Here is a 27642-nt window from a genome sequence, read left to right on the forward strand (position 1 = left end):
CTAATCGATTATTTTCTTCTCATGAGTATGTTTGCAGGTATAAATCAATATTATGGTGCTGATTTTTGATAAAAATCAGCAACTTCGCAGGTGAAACTGTTGAAAATTGGAGGGTTACTCATTGATTTTACTGATTTTCGATGGAAATCAGTATGTTCTTTATTAATTTGTTGATTTTGGATTAAATTCAGCATGTAGTATGTTCTTTTTAATAAAAAAACCTTCTCTGTAACCTCCTCCTCTCTGTGCGAAGCATGGAGAGAGAGAGAGAGAGAGAGAGAGAGAGAGAGAGAGAGAGAGAGAGAGAGAGAGAGAGTTACCTCTCTATGGCAGCCTGCAGAGAATTGTTTTGGAGCACTCAGAGGCCAGCGTGGCTTTGTTTGTAGCGCTGGCTCCTAATTGGAACCTCTTGTGCGTGCTGGACACAAGCCTCCACGAGCCCAGATTTTCTCTCACTTCATGCGCTGCCTGCAGCCTTCTCTCTCCACGCGTCGGAAAAATCAGCCCTCGCTCAATTTCTTTAATGCTGGCAGTTTTTAAGCCTTGCGTTTTTTTAAAAACCATGCTGCCTTGTTTATTTTACTCTCCTAAGTGGCCTTTTATTGTAAATGGCCTGGACACTTTAACTTTTTTTAACTTAAAGCGTGAACCCTGCAACTTATTACAAAATCACTTATAGAGACTTAAAAAGTCTGCAGAGCCCTCTCTTTTCACTCCTCTGCTCATCACCTGAGCTCTCCCTCTCTCACCCGCTCGCGCTCCCGTGTTCTCGCCATCACCTGCTCACCTTCAAGCGCTCACACCGACGCGTGGAGCTCTTCGTAACCTCAACTTTTCGCGACCAAAAAGTGCAGAAAAGGCTCAGTTTCGCGTGAATTTTCTAGTTTTTTCACGCACTTCGCCATGAATTCCTCCAGCTCGGATGTGCAGTGTGATGACGTGCCAGGTAACATTCAAATTCCATTCACGCATGCTCTCTATACATGGATTACAAGGACTTTCCAGAGCTTCGACCAGCGTGTTACCGCTCTGGAAAACGCGAATGTTGAGACGAACCTTCGCTTGGCCTCTCTCGAAGGGGTTGTACAGGGGCTCAGCTCCCGATTTTCTACTCTTGAAAATATGGCTCAGTCGACGACTGCGCGTATTTCCGAGGGCGAAAGCCATCTCCAGCATTTGTGGACGCAGATTGCTGCTTTTGGGTGTTCACAGGGTGGTCCGACTGCCACAATTCCGTATAAAACTACAAATTTCTCAGGTGAAGAGAAGGAGTGTACCAAGGTAGGATCCATACGTACGTACCTTACCGTACGGTACGGTACCGTACCGTACGGATCCGTACTGTACAATCATTTTTTTGTTGGGGAAAAAACCACAGCGGGTCTGCAAAATTGAGTTCGCCCATCAATTTTTTGTGTGCAAATTGGCAAATCATGATCAATGTGAACTTACAAGTTCTCTACAGTAACTAGTTTGTTGTGAAACTGCAAATTTTAGGTTGTGTATATTTGAGTTGTATCTGTTCTTGTCACTTCAATGTTGATTCATTGAATGTCGAGCAAGGAGTCGCGACTTGCTTCTGGTATTTGTATGAAACCTTTCCCTTGGTTTGTAGAATAGTGAACTAACATGCTTGAAGTGATACTTGTGAAATTTTTATCAAGTATGGACCGTATTGTAGGTTTTTGGCTTTTAGAAAAAAAAAACATACAAATTTTACGTACCTAACAACTCTATCCATTCTGTACTACGTACAAGACGTACCGAATACGTACCGTACCTTATGTACCTTACCACCTTCGAGTGTACGGAATTGGCTGTAAATAACTGGCTGCACCAGTGGACCACATACTTTGATCTCCATGAGGAGCATGATGAACAGAGGATTCAGACGATTCCTCTTTATCTGCGCAGCAAGGCGCTTACCTGGTGGCGTGATATGATAGAAAAGCCTACGACGTGGGCTGATTTCTGCGTGAAATTCAAGAAGGATTTCGCTAAAATGGACCCTTTGATAGCTTACGCTAAAGTGCAGAGTCTTTCGATGAAAACTCTTGTCTTTTGATAAATATACGACAGCTTTCAAAGAGGCGCTCACCTTCTGCAAGGTGGATTCCACACATGTCGTGCACATGTACTTGCTCGGGTTACATGAAGATTATTGGTGGGCCTTAATCAAGGACAAAGCCCCGACTGATGTCAAGGATGCAGTGGCCAAGGCCAAGACGTTCCATTTGATAAATAGAGCGAATTATGAGAAGAAAAGAACTGCAGACCATCAATCCGGTGAGGGTGCTTTGAGGAAGTGACCCCGATTCCAGCATAAGTCAAAATCACCGCTGAGATCTTCTTAGGAAAAGAAGAAAGCCAGAAACGCTTCAGTTGCTGATGCAGTGTAGAAGGGCGCTTGCTTCGGATGTGGCCAGACGGGTCACCAAATCAAGGATTGCCCTAAGAAGAAGACGCAGAAACCGCAAGGCCGTCCTTCGGTTCAGATTCACGAGATCTTAGGTAACTCTAATGTTGTTCAAGTTGAAATCCATCATTTAGCGCACAGTTTATGCACAAATTGTACTTTTAGCACCAAAGTGTGTGGTAAGCACGATCTTCTCCGTTTCCTCGGGAAGATCAATGGTCACGACGTGACTGTACTCCTTGATAATGGAAGCTCACACAATTTTGTGGATGCAAAATTGGTGCAGAAACTGAACCTGCGGACGCAGAACAGTGACCATGAGTATCGCGTGAAGATGGCTCGTGGCGTGGATACGGATGTATGGAATTGAATGGTTCCAGACTTGTCGCTCGAGCTGGTTGATTACAAAGAGAACCTGGACTTCCACATCATGCGCCTGGATAGAGCAGATGTTATTTTAGGAATTCCATGGTTTTATGATAAACAAGACTCATTGTATATAGACTATGTACATCACTCTCTTGTTTTTGTTAAGCAGAACATGGCACATGCCTCATGTATCTGTGTCGCTTTGTAATCAGAAGTCTGTAAATAATGGTTTTGCAATACCAGTTGTTATTGCTTTGGAAATGTATAAAGAAATAAAGTCTTCTGATGTTGACTTTTATCAATGTGTACCATCTGCTTGGTTTGATTCATTAGTGCTTGGTACTTTTATCACTGAATTTCGTAAAAATGTTTCATGTTCTTCTGTTGAACTTGGGATTCCGACGAATCCAACCTTATCCGAGAAATCATGACTGATTTCAAGGATGTTTTTCTTGATGATCTACCTCCTGGCTTGCCGCCTTCGAGAGGAGTAGATCATGGCATTGAGTTGGTGGCTGGTAGTCAGCCCTTCTCAAAGCAACCCTATCGGTTTAGTAAAACTGAGGAGGACGAGATTCAGCGACAGCTGAAGGATTATCTCGACAGGGGTTTTGTTCGGCCTAGCAAATCCTCGTGGGGAGCGCGAGTGCTACTTTCTCGAAAGAAGGATAACACTATGCACTTCGCGTGGATTACAAGGGGTTAAATAAACTCACTGTCAAGAACAAGTATCCGCTCCCGCGCATGGATGATCTGATAGATCGGCTCCATGGAGCGTTGTATTTTACGAAGATAGACCTGCGATCAGGCTATCATTAGATACATATCAAATTGGAAGATGTTCCTAAGACAGGCTTCCATACGCGTTATGGTCACTACGAGCTTTTGGTCTTGCCTTTTGGTTTTACCAATGCTCCAGCTACGTTCCAGCAGATGATGAATGATCTGCTGAGACTATTTTTAGGCAACTTCGTTGTTGTATTTCTCGATGATATCTTGATCTACAACCGAAGTTTGTCTGAGCACCTAGTGCATATATGCTGTTCTCGAAGTACTGAGAACTGAGAAGCTTTACGCTAAGGCTTCGAAGTGTGAATTCTTTAAAAAAGAGCTTCTATACTTGGGTCACATCATTACTCGCGATGGAATTCGTGTTGACCCTGAAAAATTGGATAAAGTGCGAAATTGGCCCATTCTGAAGAATGTACGCCAAGTAAAGTCCTTTTTAGGCTTTACTGGATTCTTTCGCAAGTTTATCAAGGATTACTCTAAAGTTGCTACTCCGCTTACGCAACTTTTAAAAGGAGGGGTGTAAGGGCCGAAGACTTCGGGTCCTTGTCGTAAAGGTAATCCCCCTGTTGTCTGGAATGAGCGTCTTGACGAGAGCTTTCGGACACTAAAGAACTTGGTGACTACTGCGCTAATACTGCACATTGTGGATCCTAGCAAACCGTTTGTGGTTGAAACGGATGCTAGTGATTATGCTATTGGTGCGGCGTTCTATCAGGATGGACTTCCTCTTGCGTTTGAAAGTAAGAAACTTTTTGACGCTGAGATGCGTTATCCAGCGTATGAGAAGGAGCTTTACGCCGTAGTCCACGCCTTGAGGAAATGGCGGCACTACTTGTATGGCTCTACGTTTGTTGCATGGACAGATCATCACTCCTTGCGCTATATCTGTGCTCAGGAAGATCTCAGAGGCCGGAAGGCTAGAGGGGTTGAGCTTATGTAAGAGGAGATATGTATAGAAAAGGATCCAGCAATCGAGTTGCCGATGCGCTCAACAGGATTCCTGAGGTCAATGCCTTGTCTGTGGCTGAAATCTCGACGGATTTCTATCTCTCTCTCCGAGGGCTATGTCGTTCTGATTGCCATTTTGGCAAGATATGGAACGAGGTCGAAGCGGGGCATGACTCGCATACAAGCTTGGGTGTTCCGGAGACCCAAGTGAGTTGTATTGGAGAGACGAGACAGCGACAAAATTCCATTAGAGGTGGACTATTGTTCAGAAATGGTAAAGTCTGCGTGCCGGAAATCGATGAGATCGGACAAAGGATTTTGTGTGAATGCCACGATGTTCCTAGCGCTGGGCACGCAGGCATCCAGAGAACTTTGGCTTTGGTCAAGCGATATTTCTATTGGCCAAGAATGCGCTCTTACATAGAGAGCTCTGTAAAGAGATGCGCTCAGTGTCAGGTCAATAAGGCAGAGCGCCTCAGGAAAGCTGGCCTGTTACATCCATTGGAAATCCCAGATGCTAAGTGGCAGAGTATTTCCATGGACTTTATCGTTGGTTTGCCAAATACTAGTCGAGGCAATGACGCTATTTGGGTTGTGGTCGATAGACTCACAAAAATGGCGAAGTTTATACCAACGAAGTTGACAGTAAAAAGCCATGAGTTGGCGGTTTTATTTGTCGATCAGCTTTATAAGCTGTATGGTCTCCTAGAAGATATCGTCAGTGATCGAGATACTAAGTTCACTGGCCGATTTTGGCTAGATCTTTTTGCTCACCTTGAGACGAAGTTGAGTATGTCGTCTTCTGACCATCCTGAGTCCGACGGACAAACTGAGAGGATGAATCAGACGTTAGAGGACATGTTGAGAGCTTATGTCTCTCACAGGCAATCTGATTGGGAAAGGTATCTCCCACAGTTAGAGTTTGCCTATAATAGTAGCAAGCATTCTGCTACTGGATTTAGCCCGTTCATGCTGATGTATGGATTTGAGCCTAAATCCCCGATTGCTATTGGCTTAGAGAGAGTCAAGGAACGCCAAGCTCGTGATTTCCTGTATGACATGCAGGAAATGCTCGAATTGGCTAAGGATAGTATAAGAACAGCTCGGGACCGAGTCACTACTTATGCTAATCAAAAGAGGTCTTCAAGGACTCTAGATGTGGGACAATGGGTCTATCTGAAGATACCCAAGGATTCCAAGACTATGCGAACTGGAAAGCATTATAAGCTTTCAGCTAGATATTGTGGTCCGTTCTTGATCACAAAGAAAATTGGCCAAGTTGCCTACAAGCTCGCTCTTCCTTCGGATGTTACTGTACATCCAGTGTTTCATGTCAGCCGCCTTAAAGTGAAATTGGGCGAAACTGATGTTGTGGTGCCTATCGAGGAAAATGTGTGGCAAGATATGCAAACTGAGTATAATCCTCGGGAACCAGAGACAGTTTTGGATCATCGTACCCGTCATTCTCGCCAAAAGGCTTATGACGAGTACTTAATTAAATGGAAGGGTCAATTTGAAAGGTTTGCTACTTGGGAACCTGTTAGAGCTTTGAAGGCTCAGTATCCCCACTTCATTGATGAGGACATCAATGGTTCTTAAGGGGGGAAGTATGTTATGTCCCGCTCACAGGAGAGGGGATCTAGCCCAGATGCCGTCGGGATGGGCGTCCAGTGTCCGGGCGGACGTAGTGTGAACCCGGCCAGTGTGGCCGGCCATTATTATGAAAGGGAGGCCAAGGCCTCATTTGCAGTTATCGACCCCACTGGCAGAGTGCCAGTGGTTAGCCCGCGAAGCTAGGGGTGCGCGAGGTCACCTCGAGGAGGTGAGGTCGGTGGTATGGGACGCTCGGTCTTACAGGTGCACGCCTACGTCCTGGGACGTTGACCCCAGCACGGGGGAGCTGCCAGATGGTGGCTATGGTCGGGTGGTTCGTCCGACGAGCATCTGTAGGCGGTCCGTGTGGCCGAGAGATCCTTCCTCCTCGTTTGTTTCAGTAACCAAATCCTGTAACCCATTTCGTCTTCTTCACCATATCCCATGAAGAGGCCTTTACTGGACTTCGCATCTAGTTTACTCCTCAACTCAGGTCTAACATGCACAAAAGCTTCGCAACCAAAAATGCGTAAGTGATCATATGAAGCAGGCTTGCCAGACCAAACCTCTTCAGGGATGTCACCTTTCAAAGACATGTGAGGGGATTGATTGCATATATGCACTACAGTTTTCAAAGCTTCTCCCCAAAATCCATGAGAGAGATTAGTTGTGGACAGCATGCATCTCACCTCTCACAAAGTGTCCTATTGAATCTTTCAGCCACACCATTAGAAGAGGGGCTGTATGGCACAGTAAGCTCCCTCTTAATGCCCAAATTTTCACAAAACTTGTTAAATTCAGCACTTGTGTACTCCCCCCCCATTGTGTGTACGCAAGCATTTTAGCTTTCTACTTGTTTGGGTGATCACAAATGCATGAAATCTCTTAAACGCAGCAAAGGCTTCATCCTTAGACTTAAGCAAATAAACCCAAATTTTCCTAGAATGATCATCAACAAAGGAGACAAAATAACATGCACCACCCATAGACTTAGTAGGCATGCTACATACATCAAAATGTACAAGATCAAGCACACAAGATTTACGAGAGACACCCGAGTAATAAGAATGCTTTACTTGCTTGCCATATTGACATTCATTACAAAAGTCAAGCTTTGTGCCTTTAGCATCAAGCTTGTTCAAAGTACAAAGCTTAGAAAGGCCCTTTTGGCTCATATGGCCAAGCCTCTTGTGCTCGTGATGTTGCCCCTCTTGTAACTGTTCAAAGATCCTTGCAAAATCTTCATCAGCAGTATACTGTTCCTTCATGTCATCTAACTCATGATGATAAGGAATTGACACAGCTGAAATTTGTGGCTTTCTTGATAACGCATCAGCCACAACATTCTTCTTGCCTTCCACATGCATAATCTGGAAGTGGAACATGGAAAGAATGTTTGCCCATCGCATATGCTTTTCGGATAACTTTGACTGTGTCAAGAAGTATCGCAAGGTCTGATGATCTGTTTGGACAACAAAATCAGCACCTAAGAGGTAGTGCTTCCAGCTAGAAAGCGCATGAATCACGGCCAAGAGCTCTTTCTCATAGACTTGCATAGTCCTCTCTGGCCCTTGCAAAATTCGGCTTTCATAGGCTACTACCCGTCCATCTTGCATTAGCACTGCTCCGATGCTACTGCCACACGCGTCACACTGGACCACAAATGACTTCCTGAGATCTGGCAAAACAATAACTGGATCTGAAGTCAACTTTTCCTTTAAGAGATTAAAAGCTGAAATCTCTTTTTGGGTCCATCTGAAAGTGACCTCTTTCTTTTGCAATGCGTGAAGAGGCGATGCTATCTCTGCAAAATTTCTGATAAACCTTCTATAGTAGGAACACAATCCCAAGAAGCTTCTAACATCGTGCACAGTCTTCAAGTCTGGCCATGTCTTGATAGCTTCGACCTTTGCGGGATCCATTCTAACACCATCCTTTGAGACTATGTGGCCCAGAAAGTGTATCTCTTCGAGGAAGAATTCACTTTTCTTAGGATTGACAAGTAACCTGTGACTGCGCAGCTCTTCGAACACAATGGTCAAGTGACGCCTATGCTCCTCTTCATTCTTCGAATACACAATCATGTCATCGAAGAATGTTCCAACAAACTATTGATGCGAGCGGAAAATCCGGTCCATCATTCTGTTGAACGTGGCAGGAGCATTTGTTAGCCCAAACGGCATCACTAGAAACTCATAAAGACCAAATGTCGTTCTAAACGCAGTCTTGTGCACATCCTCTGGGCTTATACGAATCTGATGGTACCCACTCTTCGGGTCTATCCTGCTGAAAATTGCAGGACCCTCTAAACGATCGAGAATATCATCAATGCGAGGAATAGGGAACCTATTCTTGATGGTATTCTTATTCAACGCACGGTAATCAATACACATGCGCCATGAGCGATCCTTCTTCTGCACTAGGAGCACTGGGGAGCAAAAGGGCGAAGAACTAGGTTGAATCAGCCCCTTCTCTAATAACTCCTCAACCTGGCCCATAATCTCTTTCTGCTGCGCCGCACTAACCCTGTAGGGAGGTCTATTTGGTGGGCTACACCCTGGCACCAAATCTATCCGATGGTCCTCAGGTCTCTCTGGCGGCAATTGCGACGGTAATGAATCAGAAAAACAGTCACTAAACTTTTGCAAAAATGCTGACCTTTCTTTATCTAACACAGATAAATTTGATTGATCACTAGCTGAGACATCACGTGCAAAAATCAGGTACACAGAAAGATGATTCTTTATTACAGAAGTGATAGCAGAAGCAGATACAATAGGGACTGACTCTCCTTTAAGCTTTACATCCAAGATGTGAGTTTTGCCCCTATGCTGTACAATGATCTTTTTGTTGTAGGCATCCAAGACTCCATGCACTCGGAACATCCACGGGATCCCCAACAAGGCGTCACAACCTTCCAGCGGCATGATGTAAAATTCTTCAGTGTCCACATACGACTGAATATGTAGACGCAGTTTTCCAATGATGGGAGTAACACACTCTGAGTGGCCAGGACATGCCAACCCTGCCTCTGCTGTGTACCCCATCTCTTCAGCTTTGATGCCGAGCTTCATAGCTAACTCTGGTGAGATAAAGTTGGCTTTGGCACCTGGATCAAAGAAGATGAGTGCCGTCTGATCTCTAACTTTACCCCATGCCCTGCATAACTCACTGGCATCTGTGCTGGGCCTGTCACCCACCATGTCTGGCACTAAACCTGCCGTGGGTTTAGGCTTCTTGCCTTTCTGGTCTTCTTTATCCTCTGAGTCAGCTGGCCTTTTCCTTTGTGGACAATTGATAGAAAAGTGACCAGGCTGCTCGCATATAAAGCATTTGTTCTCAGCCATTAGGACCTTCTTTTCCTCGAGCGACTTGCGCACAAAAGGCTTCCTTTTTTGTTTCTTTGCCTGCGCTCCAGAAGTCCCAGCTGAATCCTTGTCTTTGGTGGCCTGTTCTGACCCCTGTGACGCATCAGGAGCCGTTTTCACAAAGGGCTTCTTCGCTGAATTTTTCTTTTGCTGCCCTCCTTTATCACTGCTCGGAAATCCACTGTCCTCTCCTTTCAACAGGGCAAGACCAGTGTTCGCAACTTCCATAAGCTGAGTAAGGGTAGCCACTCTATTCTTTGTATAGTAGTCGCGAAGCCCTTTAGGCAGCCCACAACAATACTTCTCTATCTGCTCTGTCAATGGCACAAATCTATAGGAGGTCACTGAGAGTAACGCTTTACAAAACCTCCTATTGTACTCCAGCAAGCTCTTGCACGAAGCTGCCGTAAGGTGGTGCCAATCTGTCAGGACATCGGCTTCAAATTCATTTGATAGCCAAGGAGATGCAAACATTTGCTTGAAGTAAACCCAAGTGGCGGGTGCCTGTCCTTGCATTAACAATGTCGTCCACCATGTAAGCGCATTGTCCTTTAAGAAAGTGGCAGCTTTCCTGACCTTCGAGGCCTCTGTAAAATTCCCTCCCGCATAAGCTGTATCAAACTGCTGGAGGAAAGTGAGTGCCTTTGTCTTGTCCTCAAAACCACTGAAGGTACTGAACTTTACCGCTGCACCACCTTCTTTGTAAGCCTTCGGCTTCTCTAGTGCCCCCAAGTTGTCATACGGGATGGTCTGCAACATGGGCACTGTACTCGGCATGATCGGCACGTGTTGGCCATTCACATTTTGCATCAGAGGTGCGATATCTGGCTGCTGTCCAGAAAAACCAGCCATGCCAAAATGAGCCTGTGGCACCCCAAACTGGCCCTGGTTGCCGTGGAAACCTTGCTGCATGCCGATAGTACCATACATGGGGTTTGGCATGATGCCTTGCATACCCCCGAACACTGTTCCTGGCATGTACGGCTGACTTCCAGACGCATAACCAGCCATACTTTGGAACACCGATCCACCCCCGAAATACCCAGGATGTACCGTGGGTGGTGGAAAAACTGAGTGCATAGCCTGGTATCCAGCTCCCTGTCCATTCAAGACAGCATGCTGGCTCTGAAAGGTGGCGGGCTGAACTGGCATAACCTGTGGAATAGGCGTTCTAGCCACCTGTTCAAGCACGGGAGGAACCTGCTTTGGAGCCCCCGACTCCGCAACATGCGAGTGTTCCCTTTCCTCCTGCGCCTCATGAAGTACCTGGGCTTGAGCTTCAACAAGCTCCGTACGCGGCGTAGGTTGCCTATTTTGATGTTGCACTGGTGGCGCTTGCAAGAATTCCATAAACCTCGGATTCTGCACCAGCTGCGAAAAGACATTCACCGCGGCAACTAACTGAGTCTTAAACGCATCATCCTCAAGTTGCCCTGTCATAAAGCCCTGTACTACTGGAGGGACATTCACGTTGACAGGAGGTACAGACTGACGTGGCCGTGAGCTCTCGCCAATCTCAAAAACCATAGGAATCTCCTGCCTGTCCTTTGGAGAGGAACCCTCTTCCATAATTCCCTTCCCCTTGTCGGCCATAGTGTAATCCCCGCGTTCTTGCACTGTGTGTCTTTACCCTGAACAATCCAGGCTCACTCTTTGAGGAAAAAGTGATTGATGTCCCGGCAACGGAACCATGAAACCGGCCCGTAGGGCGGTAGGCGTTGGCTTTCACCCGAAATTCTTTACTTTATACACACACACAGAGCACTTTGCAACGAGAACCTGTAATGGGAATTAACACTTAATCACACACACAGCTCGGAAGCTAGAATGCTCCGAGCAGACGCCGACAACCTGTAGGCCCCAAAATTGGCGCCCCTTTCGGTATTTCTTTATTCTTAAGGAGGGTAAATTACAAGGTAAGGCCCTGGGAATCCTTCACGTGTATCCACCTAGATACCATTTGATTTGGCCAAATTTCGGCAGCATAACAGCCCCAAAACTTGCGCGAAACCAATTCCCCTGCTGGAACTCACTTGCACTGTCGTCTACCCTCTGATTCCTGTCCAAAAACAGTAAATTCAGCACGCTGTATTTACTGGTTTTTGCCCTGTTTTCAGCCCCAAACAGTCCCCTAACTGTCCTTTGCCAGTGGGGCACGATTCCCAATGATCCTGGCGTCCGTATGGCTGAAAAACAGTAAATTTACAGCACATACACAGCGCTGATTTTGCACCTGTACGGTGAGGTTATGACCCTCACCAGTGCTTGCTTTGGAGCAGCAGTTAGCTACCCCTGTTCCTGCTCAAGGAGGCTCTTGCCTCAGCACAAAAGCATGAACCCACACAACTGTACATCAGTCAAATGAGTAGCCCTCTTGTGGGGCATCACATAACTGCACGTAGGGGAGAGAGAGAGCAGTGTGTAGTGTGCAGGGCATCACTCCTAGCACCACACTGTACATGAGAGGGAAAGAAAGCACTCCATAGCTCTTAACCTGTGACAGGTTGCAAATGAGGCCTCTCCCAGCATAAAAATCAGCGCCCATTTTTCTGCAAGAGGAAAGTTCACCAAAATGTGACACTTGGCGCATTTTCAAGCATTTTCCCGTTTCGGGTTCGCCGCTTAAAAATATCCTGACCGGTTGCCCAGTTGACTTCGCGGCAGAGTTATAAAATGTTCCCCTAGTCATACCGGAGGTAATGACGCGAACACATTTCATGGCCCAAAATAGCAATTCCCTAAATTTTAGGAGATGCTTCCGTTGGGCTGCCACTGGTCTTCTGACCAACTATCCTCATTGGGACCTCATCCAAAAGTGCAATGTGGCCCAACTGTCGGATACTTTTTGTTGGTAGTCCCACCTTGACTTTACGCCTTAATTGAGTTCACTTCCTAGTATCCACCAACTTGCTAAGTGCGACGGGGGGACCTATATGATCTTGCTCTGAGCCTAGACATCCTCTTACCATACGAATTCCAGTGCCGACCACTTCCCGTCTGCGGGTGAATCTACCGTTCACATTGGCCATACAATGTCCGACCGTTTGCTACTTCAAAAAGAGGGTCTTAAACAAATAAAATAAACCCCATTGGAAAGAAACCAACAACCAAGGTTAGCAGTTGCCACATCTCTGTGACATGGTTAATAACTGCCACGTCCTCGTGACACCTTTCCTGCCACATTGATAGCAAGTCACATCACCCTTGCCTTTGCTTGCATTTCCCCTTTCTTTACTCTTACTCTTACTCCTTTGTGCATAAGCATTCTTCTTTTCTGTCCTGCCTCTAACCATGTTGGCAAAGCTGTCTCCCTCTCCACTTGCTTTCCTCTTGATTTCTTCATTCAAGATAGAACCCCTAACACCATCAAAAGGTCAAATTGGGGTTATTGGACAACGAAACCACCGAAGTTTCCCATGACTCAGGTAAGGTCATAAGCAAGAAGATAGCTTTCAGCTTATCATCAAAAGGGGGCAAGCCAGAATCCTGTAACTACGACAAAGTACCTACGAATAATGACAAGTGCTCTGCCACGCTCTTTGACTCATCTAGTTGCATGCCAACAAGTTTTCACATCAAGTGTACCTGGTTAACAGGCGTTGTATTTTCATACATTCCCTTCAACTTCTCCCACACATCAAAAGCAGTCGTGAGACATTTCACATCAATGACGGTCTCATCGGTCATGGCCATTTTAATGTATGTAAGGGCCTTCCTGTTTATGCTAACCCATGCTTCATCCGTCATATTCTGTGGCTTCACTTGTTCAAGTGTCCCTTTGCAATCCTTAAGAAATAGGATTCCCTGAATCCCATCTTTCCAAAGATCAAAACCTGTCCCATCGAACCTCCTAATCTCGAAGAGGTTCTTCACATCCGAAGAAGATGAGGCCATAGTTGCACGAAATAACAGGGATAATACGCTGAATTTTTGGGCGAAATGCGCAATATCGGAGTATAGCCTCACAGAGATGTGCACTACAACTCCAAATGGTCACATGAGCAATTTGGGGCAAAATAGGTCGATTTGGGCTCAAAATTCAATTTCTGAAATTTATGCGCAGGAAATTTCAGCGAGCGAATTTGTGCTCGAAAACAACAAATTTAGTTGTTTTTAGCCTTAGAAGACATACATAAGGCTAATACACAGCCTTTAGAAGCATGTAAGCACAAAAGCACCAATTTGTAGCATCAAAACTGCATGAAATTGAGCCATAAATGGTCATACATCGACAAAATTTGTCAAATGTGCGTAGATTGCATCAATTTGCACTTTCCCCAATGTAATCGCACCATAAAAACACTTGCAAAAACCTTCGCAAATATGAAATTTGCTTAAAACACCTGTTTTAGGACTTGTTTTTCGGCAATTTCAGTGTTTTCGGGTAGCGGGGACTTAGGCAAAAGTATTCCCACATCTTAATACATCATTTGCAAAACCTGTATTTTGCTGTCATAACCTGTAATTTCCTGTTTTTGACCTAATTTCAGCCTGTTTTGGGTCAATTTGGGTTGCCGGGAGCTCTCTAGTGTCCGGGGAGGAGTCCTTTGGCGACGAAATTGCAAAATCTCGCGTGAAAGTTGACTTTCTTGGCTGAAATTCAACGTTTGCAGGTTTGGGGCAAACCCTAGTCGAGGCTCTGATACCAGTTAATGAGCGCGCGGCGGTGTGTGCAAGTGAAAGAGCACGCGAGGAAGTGCAGTGTGTGTGCAGAGAGGGGAGGCGAAGGCCAGCAGGAGTGGAAGCGCTAGCAGAAGAAAGAGGGCTCACGTTTTTGGGGAAAACTCAATAATTGAGTTTTGGGTTTTTCCACTTTTATTATAAGCGACCTTTAAAAAATGTGTCCAGGTTCAATATGAACCTATATTGAACCTGGACAAAGTATAAAAATGTACAAAAATGGGTTATTTAGGCCTTTAACCCAACACATAGATGGTTGCAAGGTGAAACATTTTTGATAACCTCTGCCAGAAACAGACGCAGATGGGCGCCCAGAAGACACTGCGAGTGGTAACAACCTGCAAGTAGAAAAGACGGAAAGAGGTGCCACGATGCACCGAGGGATCTTCAAATTGGACCAAATCGCCTACCTTGAGTAAAGGCAAAGAACAAGAACTTTCTTGCTGCCGAATGGTGGCTATGGTCGGGCGGTTTGTCGGACGCATGTCCATAGGCGGTCCATGTAGCCGCGATATCCTCGTGCTTGTTGGTTTCATGGTATCAGAGATGGCTTGGCTGCAGGAAGGACCATGTGCACACCTATGGATTGGTTTGAGTTAGATAACCTCAATTTCATGTAATTTTTTACGAAATTTTGTTTATTTATCTGTTCTTCTTCTCATGAGCAGGCGGTGAAAATTGCATATGCTCTTGTTCAATGCTGAAAACCAGAAATTTAGTCAAATTTCCTTGTTTTTATGCAGTAAAACATGTAGCTTGATGATTTTTTTGATTTTTCGATGAAAGTCAAAGAATTCAGTGTAACAAGGAACGGGTGGGACACAGCCCAAACGTTCTGAAACGGCGTTCCGAATGAGTCCCATTCCTGAAACGGACTCGGGAACGGAACATTGTTCCGGAACAGGGTGTAACCGGAAAAGGGGGGGGGGGGGGGCAGGCGGAATGTGAGACGGAATGGCGGAACGGGCAAAAGTAGGCATTTGGGGCAGTTTGAGGGCAGAGTTGGGGGCAGTGTTGGGGTTGTTTAGGAGTTGATTTGGGACTAAGCAGAATGGAGGTAATTCAAGCCTTACTTTAGTCGTCTGTTCCGACCCCGTTCCCGTTCCGGGCCCCCCTCCTCCTCCCCGTTCCCGTCCCGTCCCGGACTCCCATTCCCATTTCAGGTAACTATGAAAGAATTACCTTTTAATTTGCTGATTTATGAGTAAATTCAACGTATTTTACTATTATTAATCTCTCTGAGTTCTTCTATGCAAATCAAGGAGAGAGAGAGAGAGAGAGAGAGAGAGAGAGAGAGAGAGAGAGAGAGAGAGAGAGAGAGAGAGAGAGGGACAATGGACTCTACGTGTTAGAGGGAGCACGTGTAGGTGTAGAGCAGACCTTGACAGTTCCTCATAGAGTCCAACGTGGACTCAGTGTAGTGAATCCGAGAGGAGCGTGCCAGCCTGGAACTAACGTGGCTTGCCCACACAAGGATTATTTCGTTGCCCTTTGTTGAGAAATTGCACACAATAACCTGCTCTCTCTCTCTCTCTACGTGTTGCTTGCTACCTTGTCTCTCTCTACACGTCGATTGTAGATCGACTGGCCTCCGCCAATTTTCTATGCGATCGATTTTATTCCCTTACGTTATTCTTTTTTAAAAGCTCTCCCCTTCATTTTGATGTGGCCAAAACACTTTTAAATGAATATGAAACGTGCAGTTTATTAAAAAACTGCTTACAGAGAGCCAAGTTTACAGAAAAATTGACTATCTCAAAGCACTCTCGCCTCTCCCAAGGCTCCTCTCTCCCAGCTGCTCGTGCTGACGCATTCCCGCTATCACCTGCACACCTCCATATGCTCGCGCCGACGCAGAGAGCTTCCCAAAGATCAATTTTTTGCGAAGGAAAAGTGCAAAAAAGGCATGTTTTTGCGCGGAAATTCTAGTTTTCCATCGAGTTTCATCATGGATTTCTCTAGCTCAGGTGCACAACGTGAAGGCACGCAAGGTAACACTCAAATTCCATTCACGCATGCTCTATATAGATGGATTACGAGTACTTTCTATGCTCTCTCGAGGGAGCCATACAAGGGTTTAATGCTTGTGTTGTTGCTCTTGAAAATATGGCTCGGTCGATGAGTGTGCCCTTTTTTGAGAACGACACTCATCTTCAACAATTGCAGACGCAAATTGCTGCTTTTGGGCATTCATAGGGTGGCCCCACTACAACAATTCCATACAAGACTACCAATTTCTCAGGGGAAGAGAAGGAATGTAGGAAATTAGCTATAAATAATTGATTTCATCAGTAGACTACGTACTTTGATATCCATGAAGAGCATGATGATTCAGATGATTCCCTTCTATTTGCGCGGTAAGGCGCTTACCTGGTGGCGTGATATGATAGAGAAAATTGTTGGGCCTTGCTTAAGGATAAAGCCCCGCGTGATGTCGAGGATGCTATGGCAAAGGCCAGAATGTTCCATTCGATAAATGGAGCGAATTTGAGAAGAAAAGAAGTTTCGATCACCAATCCGGCGAGGGCACTTCGAGGAAGCGGCCTCGATTCCAACAGAAGTCCAAATCACCATCGGGATCTTCTCGACATCATCCAGCATGGTGCCCAAGAGAAGAAAAAGCGAGAAACGTCATCATTGCCGACGCACCGAAGGATAAGGCTTGTTTTCACTGTGGCCAGACAGGCAACCAAATTAAAGACTACCCCAAGAAGAAGACCAAGAAATCGCAAGGACGCCGTATGGTTCATAGCCGCACTTAGACAAGCACAGGATTGGTTGTCGGCTCAGTTTTTGAGCACTCTATTGAATTCGAGTTGTAAATTTTAGCCAAAGCGCTCACGTTCGGGTGCCCCATAAGTGAGCTGACAGTAGTAGAGATCGCTCCCGCCAAGAAGACTCCAAAACGAAGCAGAAATAGCCGTTCACGGCTACAGGTATGACAAATTTCACCCAATAGGCTCATGAATACATGCATGTTTATGCATCAGAATAGACTCTAGGATAGGAAATGGTGCAAATCGTTTCGGGTTCACATGTTTGTAAAAGTTCAGAATTTGATAGAAAATCTCCTCAAGGGGGGGAGGGGGGGACCAGCCCATCTCTTGGTTTCTAGTGCTGTGTTCTTTTTCTGCAATGTTTTCTCAGTATTATTCTGTGCGGAATCCTACATGGAATAGCTAAATTAACTCTTAAGTATTTCAGTGCTAGCTTCTATTTCTGTGACACCAAGAGGCTAAAGATGACAAAGAGAGGCTTGTGCGTGTCCCTCCTGGGGTAGGTGCACTTAGACAAGTCCTCTTTTTGGCTGTCCAGATACTTTTCAACCGTCAACAAGCTCACGGAGGTTAAATTTCAGCAAAGAGGACTTGGTTTTGGTGCTTTGGAAGAAGGTAGATACAAGGGGAACAAGCTCTCGTGCACGAAAGGGCAAAGAATGAGTCAAAATAGTCACTTTTGGCTACAAGTATTCCAAACTTCAGCAACCAGACCAATGAAAGGTCTACATTCCATGCACCAGAGGAGTTTTGGGAGGGAGAATAGCTCCAGTTCATGTGCTTTGTAAGAATAGCTCGATCAGTTAGTGAAGTGTCGATTGCATTGTCTTTTCATTTAGTGGTGAATAAAGTTGTGTTTTAAAATTGTACGAAAAAATAAAGCGCTTGCTTCAGTTTTTGTGACAGGAGCTACCAATAGACAAAAGATGAAACTCTTAACACCCATTCTCAGCTCCTGAAGAAGGAACCAATCAAAGGGAGTTGGCATGAAGGGATAATGTCGCCTATGGTAGAGGTTTGGGGAAGATAGCAGCTGGGTTATCTAACGTAGAATATACTCAAGTCGAATAGTACCATCCAGGGTTTGCTCATGAATAAAATCATACTGTATCTCTTTATGCTTGGTTTGGGCAGGGAGCTTTGGGTTCTTGGTAATGACCTTGATTGTTTGAATAAATTGTGGTCTTACGCTGTGGAAAACCAATCTCCAAAAGAAACCTCCGTAACCATATTGACTTACATGTAGCACTACAAACAGCTTGATACTCAGCCTTTGTGGAAGAAAGTCAAATGTAGGTTGCTTCTTACTGCTCCATGAAATTGCTCTTGAACCAAATAAAAAGTTTTAACTTGTAGTTGAACGTCGTCCATTGGGATCTCCACAAGTACTTAAATTGTGAAAGTTAAACTAAAGAATTGGGACAGATTTTTTAGGATGTTTATGTCCGATCCTAGACTGAGCAGTGAAACTAAAAAGTCATGACAAATCCTTCCAAAAGGATCATGGGTTGTGATCAATCCTAAAGATGATTCAAGTAGTGAGCTACTTGGTTTGATAGGTTCACAGAAATATCTTTTGGACTACTTGATGTGTACAAAGTGGTGAGCACTTGGATCCCTGGTAGTTTGGATGGAGGGGAGAGACTTGGTAGATAGTCCTTGATAAAGGATCTTGTCTTTGAGACCGTAGTGTGTAAGGTGCCTTCTTAGACTTTAGTAGAGCTTAGATTAGGTATTTGGTTGTTGAGCATAGTGCAGTGCCTGCTGCATAAGGGAGCTGCTCTCTTCTCGTGCCAGAGATAAACAGAATTGTGAATAGAAGTCTTATGTTCATGTCTTTTTTGCATAGTGATAGGGTACAGGGATTGACAATATTCTGCCTAGGAATTTCTATGAAAAGAACGGTTGCATTATGTTGTCTCAAGATAGTCAGTGTGGTGGTGATGATTCTAGACCATCATCCATACAACGTCACTACAGCTAGGATGTGATGACAAGATGGTTCTGGTGCTGATCTAGTGTGATATATGAAGTCCAATGCAAACCAAGATGAGAATGTGAATGTAGATTTCCATTTGGAAGCTAGTGTGGATTAAGATGTGAATGTTTAGTGTGAACTATGTGATGATGCATGCTCTGTGGTGTTAATTCCATGCATATACCGTCTTGTGGGGATGGTCATGGGTGAAGTTCGTCTTGGGTGCTATGTTGGATTTGCAGGTGTAATCGAGGGTGATTACTCTTCTTTTACGTGGGGGTATGTGACAGATCAGTGATGTGGCATTACACTTATCATATGGAAGGGCCTGAGAGTAGAGACCGACGATAGAGACCGGAGCAGAAGAGAGAAGAGATTGAAGGGATGTTGTCGTGGCAGTCTGTAAATCGCGGTGCAGATCATGGACTATTTAGATTGGTGACGTGACAATCATATGGCCTGCTGACAATAATTTACCTCTGTGCAGCTTTCTAGTGTGTGAATTGGCCATTGTTGCTTTTGAGGGCGCAGTGTTAAGGACAGATGCTTTTAGTAGCTTTTGGGTCTCTTAGGCCTATAAATTATAGGTCACGGCACCATATGTAAATTCGGATTATGTGAATATAGCTTCTATTCTGTGATAAAGAAATACCACGAGTGCAAGTGCTTTTGAGAGCCCTTTGTGTCTTACTCCCAAGTGTGTTTCCAGTTTAGTTTGTTGTTTTCAATTTTTCAGTATTCTTGCAGTGATTTTACTGCTTGTTTAAGTGACCAGCCGGTTACTCTTATAAGTGTGTGAAATATTGATGAATGTAATCTGAAATCAAGAGTGGATTAGGATATGCGTTATTGCATGCTCTGTGGTGGTCATGCCTTGTCTGTATTATCTTGTGTTTTCCTGTGTATTATCTTGTGTGGATGGTCATGAGCACGCTTGCATTAAGTCGGTGTCTATCGATCTCTGTTGCTATGGCTGTTTTGACAGGTGTAACCGAGGGTGATTACTTTTCTTTTAGGGGGTGGGCTAGGCGGTTATGTCACAGACTCCTGACGGCTCAATCCACTGTGCAGAAGAGACCTTGGGACTCAAGATGAGAGAAGGAGAGAGGTCGTGAGAGAAAGTGCTGTTGTGGCAGCTTGTGTTTTGCGGCGCAGATGTCGTGGTAGACCGTACTCTGATGACGTTGCACCTCTATGTGATGTTGTCGTGACAAAAATCCTACGCAAGCTGTCATTGCAGTTTCAGCAAGCGTTTTCTTTTTTTTTGAGGCCACTTTGTAAATAGCAAATGCTTTAGTTGCTTTTGGGGTCACCCGAGCTTACAAGCTGAAGGCTAGGCCCCCGGTTGTATAGAGATGATTGTGGGTGGGCTCTTAGAACAGTTGTAACTGTGATTGTTACTATAAAAATAAAGGGGCGCCCATTGAGGAGCCATTGCTTCTGAGAGTGGAAATCCGCCCCTCTGTGTGTCTTGACTGAAGTGTTATTTCAAGTTTAGTGTGCTGTTGTAAGGTGGAGCTGATGGTTACGTCTTCTTGTGGTTGATTACCATGAGCGTATAATTTGGACTTAAAGGTGAATTTTCCGGCTGTGCCTGAAATCTCTCTCTTAGCCAGCCCTCTCTGCAGTTGTTTAACCTTGTTTTTGATGCATTTGCTACAAAATTATCCTGGCTTTTGGTGGTATTAGGTAAGTCTTTGCTTTATGCAATTGGTAACTTCAATGTTGCTGCAATGTTCTCTAACCATTGAGTTCTTGTATGGAATGAATCATGCAGGCATTCCCCTACTTCTTTGTGCCGTACGATGAGGATCTACCTCAAGATGTCACTTGTGGTAAACCTTGTAATGAAAGATTTGCTTCTATTGATACGGATTATTCTTCGCCTTCATCTGCTTAAGGAAAGTACTTCACAGCATGAGGAGTAAGACTTTCTGCATTTTAACCTTTACTTGCAGCTTCTACATTTGTCCGCAATTTGGCCTCAGCAATTGAGAAGGCTCTTAAGGTAGGTATTTTCTAGCTGCCTAATAGAAAAACGGACAGCAGGATTTTGTTTTCTATAGACTCTATGGTAATGTTACTATTTCTTTACAGCTAGCAAGCAATTTTGGAGCCAAACGGCAGCATGTTTACAGTTGCAGTCTTGTTCGCGGGAGGAAGTTCTATGGATTTCATTCGGAGGAGCAGCTTTTTGTGAAGATAGTGTTGTATCCTTATTGCTTCATCTTCTGGCTTCAGCAAATGAAACACTAAAGTCTAATGGCCAGATTGCTCTCATGTCTTAAAAGTTTGTGCAAGATACTGCATAGCATGTATGGTGCTTATAAGAGTACCAAATAGGTTGTTAAGCTATGAGCAAAATGCTGGTTTCTATCTTTTATTGTGCACCTTGGCCGAATGTTTTTCTGCTGTGGGCTTGAAAGTTTGTTTGGTCAAAACAGCTTCAAAACATTAAAATTCTGTTAAATCAACTCTTTAATTTCATTTTTCTTGACCTTATTTTGCACTTACAAGTCAGCCTTAGCAAATTGTTTGCAGTTTGTAGAAGGTTTTAAAAGACTGCTATAATGAAGTTAGGCTTTTGTCTATTTGCCATGTCATACTGCAGCAGTGTTTTGTGAAGCGCACTTTGTCCTCACTTGTATGAATACCAAAGCTATCAACATTTCATAGTTACAACGAATGCATGAAGGAACCCATCTCCTTGCGTTTTCTTTTGCCAAAACTTGCCCTGTGGCAATGCCCAGATGGAACATCCTAAACAGTCTGATGACGTGGTTTTTGGAACTAGACCTTTGTGATATTTAAAAAATTCAATTTGTATGGCAATGCTCTCTCTATCTCTCATACAAACTGCCATCAACACACTATGTTATTAGCATATTGTATGTTTTTCCCTCATTTTTACCTCCTGTTTTTCCAGACCCCCTTTCCCTTTTCTCTATTATTGGCCCTACCCAGTTCCATGGGGCTATGCAACAGTTTATTTGAGATGAGAGCAATGCAAATAGAAGCTAGTAGCGGTGGATTTAAAAGACCTCTGGAGATTCAATAATACATGTTGTAAAGATGAACAGGAAGTGGGAGCATTTATGATATCCATCAAAGCGAAGCGTTTGGATATCACAAAAGCTGCTCTCAAAGTGGTGAAGGGAAGAGCCTTTAGGAGGACTGGATGATCATGACGATTGCCCATCCCGACAGCTGAAGAGGTCATCCTGACAATGTGAAGGACTCTCATTCATTTTCCCCTTGAGCTCTGCCTGTGCTCTCATGCACCTGAGTAGGTGATTTAGTTGTCTCATTGCCATGAGCTGCTTGAGATTGTGAGAGCACTCGGCTTTTTGCTTTATGAAAAGACAATGAATACGGACTTCGTTACTGATGAGTGTCCCTGTGAGGAAGAAGGTACAATTACACTGAGCAAGCTATCAAATAGGGTAGTACAAAATGTTAGGATTTTAAAGGGTATCAAGACATTCTATACAAAACCTTGTCACAGGTGACCAAAGTACTGAGAGACCGCACTCACTATTTGGGTATCATTCGCTTTGTCCAAATGTTTTGGTTTCTTTTAATGCCACATTATCTCTTCAACTGTGCATGGCAATCAAACTTTGGGTAGGCTATCCTTGAAACTTGTGTTCATGAGGATGGGAGAAAATTACATGTGAGGGAGGGGGTACAGACAGCAGGGGTGGGTGGTTGTGTGGCATGTGGAATGCACATTGGAGGGAGAGGACAGCGAAAGGGTCTGGGCAAAATATGGGAACTGGCAGCTTCGACTGCAGTTTACCCCAACTATTATGGCAAAGGCCACTTGTAATTAATGTAGGATGATCATGGTGGTGGTTAGTTACTCAAGTGAGGACATGTATGTGAAGACTAACTTGTGTTGTGTGCTATGATGATTTATGATCAAAATTTCAGATACTTTTAGGATGTGGGTTGCACTGTTTTGAGCCAGTGGATATGGGTAACAAAGTTGATTTTATTTGGACAGTGGACATTGGTTTCTTAACGAGTAAATGCAGGTACTACCCTCAAGAGGTTCCACGTCTGAGCGAGCTTCTTTTAGTAAGACATAAACCTCAGCACTGAAAGTTACTGGTTGCGTGCTGGAAAGAGCTTTATGGTGTATCGGGAGTGTTTGTTTGTTTTCGACCTTATTAATCACTCACAACATAGACATCTTGAAAATCATAGAAAAGGATTTTGATGAATTATGACAAATCTTTCTTCAAGATAGAGAAGGAAGGTTTACATTGGAAATTTGTCTAATTGATGACTAAGGTCGTAAGAGCAAGGCTTTAAGTTATATTGCAGAAGCGATTCAATGTAGAATGCAAACCATCAATTCTGCCTTGGGCAGTCGATGCCTATTTTCTGCATGCCAAAAAAAGTATGTGGATCAGCAGCCCATGAGCAAGCCTGTGCTGAAGCCATTCTGTTTTCTCTTTTTCATTCTGGCAAATGCAACTGATGGTTTGTTAAGATTTTCTTAAAGCTGTGTGAAATATGTAGCCGAGTTTCCACTTCGACCATATACATTCCCATAATTTGGGCCTGATCTTCTTAAGCAACATAGACAGGAATCAATTGCAAGGTCACTTTGGAGGCATTATTAGAAAGTTTTCCGGAGTGTATTTTGTTCTGGATATAGGGCTGAAAAAGCTGATTTTGTTTCTTTGTTTCGGTGCAAAATTCAGGGAGGTGGGATTTTAAATAGAAGGTTTCAGCCTTATGAATCACATATACCTTTCCTGCTTCAAGTTATGGTAAGGATGCTACTGATTTGCACCCTTGGGAGATTTGTTTTCCTTCTTATTTTTGAGGTTTGAGATTCTTCAGTGTTTTCGATGACGTCTGGTATTGCAGATAGACTACAATCTTTCTGGAATGGGGCATGTCCACCTATCTGATATCAAATTTAGACAGCCTGTGCTGAAAAATGAGTTCATCAATATTTGCACTTCAAAATCCAAGCTTAAAAATATGGTGTCGTTGCTGACCAAACACGTGCCTTCAAGTGGAAGTTCAACTCTTGAAGCACGGTTGGCAATCGGCAATCTTATGGAGATGTTGTGCCGAAGGGTTGACAGAGGTGAAGAAGCGCAGAGTGTACTGCCTGAGAAGCAGAGCACTTGTGAACTGGAAGGAGATACATGTGTAGAAGGTACCCAAGTCTTTCCGAGTAAAACTTGGTGCGTTATAGATTTTGAGACAATGCTAACATGTGGGATTGGCACTTTGTCTTCTGAACATAGCTATCATGAACTGGTCTGAGCTTTCATACATACCACTGGAAAAGGCTGCCCCAGATGTCAAGATGGTCCAATCACTCATTCCTATATGGGATGTAAGCACTTGCATTTGCTGCACGCCTAAATGAGGTTAATCTTGTGGTTATCACTCTTTGAAGAGGGTATTGTGGTATCAGGAGCTCAATGTGACAAGGAGCACAGATGTTTTCATGAAGGAAAGGGATCTGTTATCAAATTATTGTGGACATGCTGCAAAACACAGGGAAAAGTTCGATCAAATGCTTCAAAGACCACTTGGTGATGCTGATAAAGCTTGTAAAGATGATGTTCATGAAGACTTCAATATCAGTCAAGAGTCAAGTCTCAAGTCAAATGCTCTACTTTTATGCACTCAAGCTGCACATTCCAAAAACAGCTTGTCAAGAAAACACAATAGTGAGGATTTCTCTAGGTCACTGAGCATGGATTCTCGGAAAAATACTGAGGAGAAGGATGTCCTGCTTAATGAAGAGTTAATTAGACATCAGCTTACTCAAAGCTCTCAGGTTTCTACAGGCTTACATGTTGTTTCTTATGTTTAGACTTGAAGTTTTTCCAAAGCATGCGAAATTTTGCACATGTCAGTTATCTGCAAGTAAACTTCATGTCCCATTACACTGTGTCAGGTTCAAATTTCTTACGGGGCATGTTTAATTCTATTTCACATGCAAAAAATGTTTACAGGTTTGCAGCTTTGTAATTTGATTGTTGCATATAGGTGCCACTGTCCGTCGATGTGGAAGAAACTCTTGGTCTTTTCGTCTTACCTCCTTAGATTAAGTGAAGGCAGGCAATCTGCCAATGCCGCAAACTTGCAAGGTTTTTGAGATTTGCGCTGGTATAGGTCTCGTGATTTTGCGATAGCGTGCTTTTGTGTGTGTGTGTGTGTGTGAGAGAGAGAGAGAGAGAGAGAGAGAGAGAGAGAGAGAGAGAGATGATGATGATGATGATGATGAAATGAAATGTTATACTAACGTCTTCAAAAGGCCAAAATGACCTATGAGACCAAAAAGTTACAATTGGTGAATCTGATACCATGTCTGAGTACGGAAATTACAAAGTTACCAAGTTACAGAGAACTAACACTAAAACACTAAGGCGAAATGAAAGGAAATAAGGGGGGGGGGGGAGGGGGGGTTTGTGGGTTCAGATGAAATCTCTCATCGGTCGTTGTCGGATCTCATCGACCTCTTCCATGGTCAGAACACTGGTTGGGCGTCTTGCATGTCGAGCTAGAGTGATCTATATCTTTTGTTGCAACCTTCGTCGGTAGTGGGAGACTATAACTGGCCCGTACAACGTAGAGGGCTGTTCTATTTCAATTACCTGTTAACTTTACACAGAGCACTGAGAAGGGAAGAGAACACAGTTGCGTCTAGCGACTAGAATGTCACTGCGCACACGAGACCGACACCCTGTAGGTCCCAAAGATTGGCGCCCCTTTCGGTATTTCTTTATTCTAATTAAGGTAGACGATCCGACCACTTAGCACAAGCTTTCACAAAGCTGTCCAAACCTGGCGAGGGCTGAAAACATAGGTTTTCGACCGGATTTCGACAGCATAACGGCGCAAAAACCCCTCTAGGTCAAAAACACCTGTCTAGGACGGATTCCCTCGATATCTGGAAGCTTTCTGGTGAGCTGTCACAGAATTCAGCGGGCAGTAATTCTCTGTTTTTCACTGCCGGGAGCCCAAAAGCCTGTACACGCATCCCAAGGCTCTCACGAGGCTCCCCCGATGTTCCCTTGCAGTTTAGGTGCGAAACCCTAAACCTGCAGAAAAACACAGCAGGCTGTAATTCCCTGTTTCGGATCGTTTTTAGCGGAGCGAACACACCTACGCGTGTCCCAAGGGCTCCCGCACGCAATGGGACAGTTCCCCTGTGAATTGGACGAGTTTTCACGCGAGAAAACTCTCCAAACTCGCAATCTTTCGTGATGGAACTGTGCGTACCTGTGGGGGATTAGCAATTAGCTAATCCGGTTCCTGTTCAGAAGGCTCTTGCCTTGGCAAACGCGCATAAACCCCCAGAACTATACATAGGTCAAATGAGAAGCCCACTAGTGGGGCATAACATACTGTACGTAGGGGAGAAAGAGAGCAGTATGTAGCGTGCGGGGCATCACTCCTGTCACCATACTGTGCATAGAGGGCAAGGTAAGCATTCCATAGCTTCTGTACCTGCTACAATCCACTTGAGGCTGAGAATGGCGTCCCCTTTGTTGATATGCAGCTCGTTTTTGCCTCCCAGAGTGGCAGAATCGCTCATAGGCTGACACGTCGCCCAGTTTCCGAGTTTGGGCTTTCCGTGCTAAAAATATCTCAACTGGTGCGTCAGTTGACTTGGCAGCAGAGCAATAAAATGCTCCCCTTGTGATTCCAGAGCTAATGACGCGAACACATTTTCCGGTAAAAAATAGCAGTTCCCTAAATTTTAGGAGATGCTTCCATGGCGTCCCTATCGGTCTCCTGACCATCATTGAAGACTACCATTTGACCAACATCTACAATGTGGGTTAATTTACTGGCCCCTTTCAACTTATAAAGTTGCAGTCACTTGACGAGTGGCCCAAATTCCAGTTTGGCGCACACGAGCTTTCATAATCATCAGAATTCAGTGCTAACTGGCCCGGGCAGTCCCTATCTGACCGACCTAGATCCCCGATGTGAGAAACCCATTTGGCTGTAGCCGTTTCACACTGGCCATGCAATGTCCACTTGCACCTTTTCAAGGGTTTTGGGACAAACAAGTAAAAATAAAATAAATATATCTAATACTTATTTATGGAAGGCAACAAGAAAAATACACCTCCTGGTGACACACCCCACCCTTGAAATACTGCAAGCGACCTCGCTTGCATGCCAATAATACATGCAGATATCTCCTGATATCACATATATTCTATGATGGGAAATCCAAGATATACATGCTTCCGGAAATGTAGCGTTGGACGATTAAACAATCCCACCAACCTGGCTACGACACATATATCAAGCATAGAAGTCTTCTAGTGTACTCTTGAGCACAAACTTCTCTAGCTAAATTCTGTATGGAAAGAGTAGATACAATTGCTTAACTACTCTCTTGAGCATCATGAACCATGCTCTTGCCTTGCTCCAAAAAGGCTGCATCAAGTCACTGTGGGTTCCATTTCAAAGGCTTCAAGATACAATTGTAATAGCTGAGGTGAATCAAGCAATTCAGACTCCTCCATCCATTTGGCATCTAATGATGGATAGTTCTTGAACTTCACCAAATAGTGTCTTGCAACCTTTTCTCTAACCTTTCTTTCTTTATGTGCCAATATCTGTTCAGGAACAAGGATTTCATCCAATTCTTCCACTTCGGGTTGTTCCTCATCAAGCATATTCTCTGGCACATCACCAACAAAGGGCCTTAGAAGGCTGACATGA

General features: G+C 44.3%; 1 protein-coding gene across 11 annotated transcripts in view; it reads left to right on the forward strand.

Moving 5' to 3' along the window:
- REV3 (recovery protein 3) overlaps positions 1 to 27642 on the forward strand; it is a 220325-nt gene that overhangs the window by 34193 nt on the left and 158490 nt on the right. For 8 of the 11 annotated variants that reach the window (XR_015184974.1, XR_015184973.1, XM_086487616.1 and 5 more), the window contains exons 3-10: positions 20699 to 20765; positions 20880 to 20929; positions 21019 to 21131; positions 22959 to 23001; positions 23634 to 23702; positions 23803 to 24100; positions 24192 to 24283; positions 24365 to 24733. Coding sequence is in view for 9 of the 11 variants with exons in the window: in XM_086487616.1 (XP_086343742.1) it covers positions 20699 to 20765; positions 20880 to 20929; positions 21019 to 21131; positions 22959 to 23001; positions 23634 to 23702; positions 23803 to 24100; positions 24192 to 24283; positions 24365 to 24733 (1101 nt within the window). In the remaining 2 variants the exon portion in view is untranslated. Of the gene's footprint in view, positions 1 to 17481; positions 17667 to 20698; positions 20766 to 20879; positions 20930 to 21018; positions 21132 to 22958; positions 23002 to 23027; positions 23531 to 23633; positions 23703 to 23802; positions 24101 to 24191; positions 24284 to 24364; positions 24734 to 27642 lie in introns of those variants that run through there. The other 3 variants (XM_086487618.1, XM_086487614.1, XM_086487619.1) reach the window with 3 other exon arrangements.

This window comes from Adiantum capillus-veneris, chromosome 17, assembly GCF_014529385.1.
Source record: "Adiantum capillus-veneris isolate H3 chromosome 17, ASM1452938v2, whole genome shotgun sequence".
Classification (NCBI taxonomy): Eukaryota; Viridiplantae; Streptophyta; class Polypodiopsida; order Polypodiales; family Pteridaceae; genus Adiantum; species Adiantum capillus-veneris.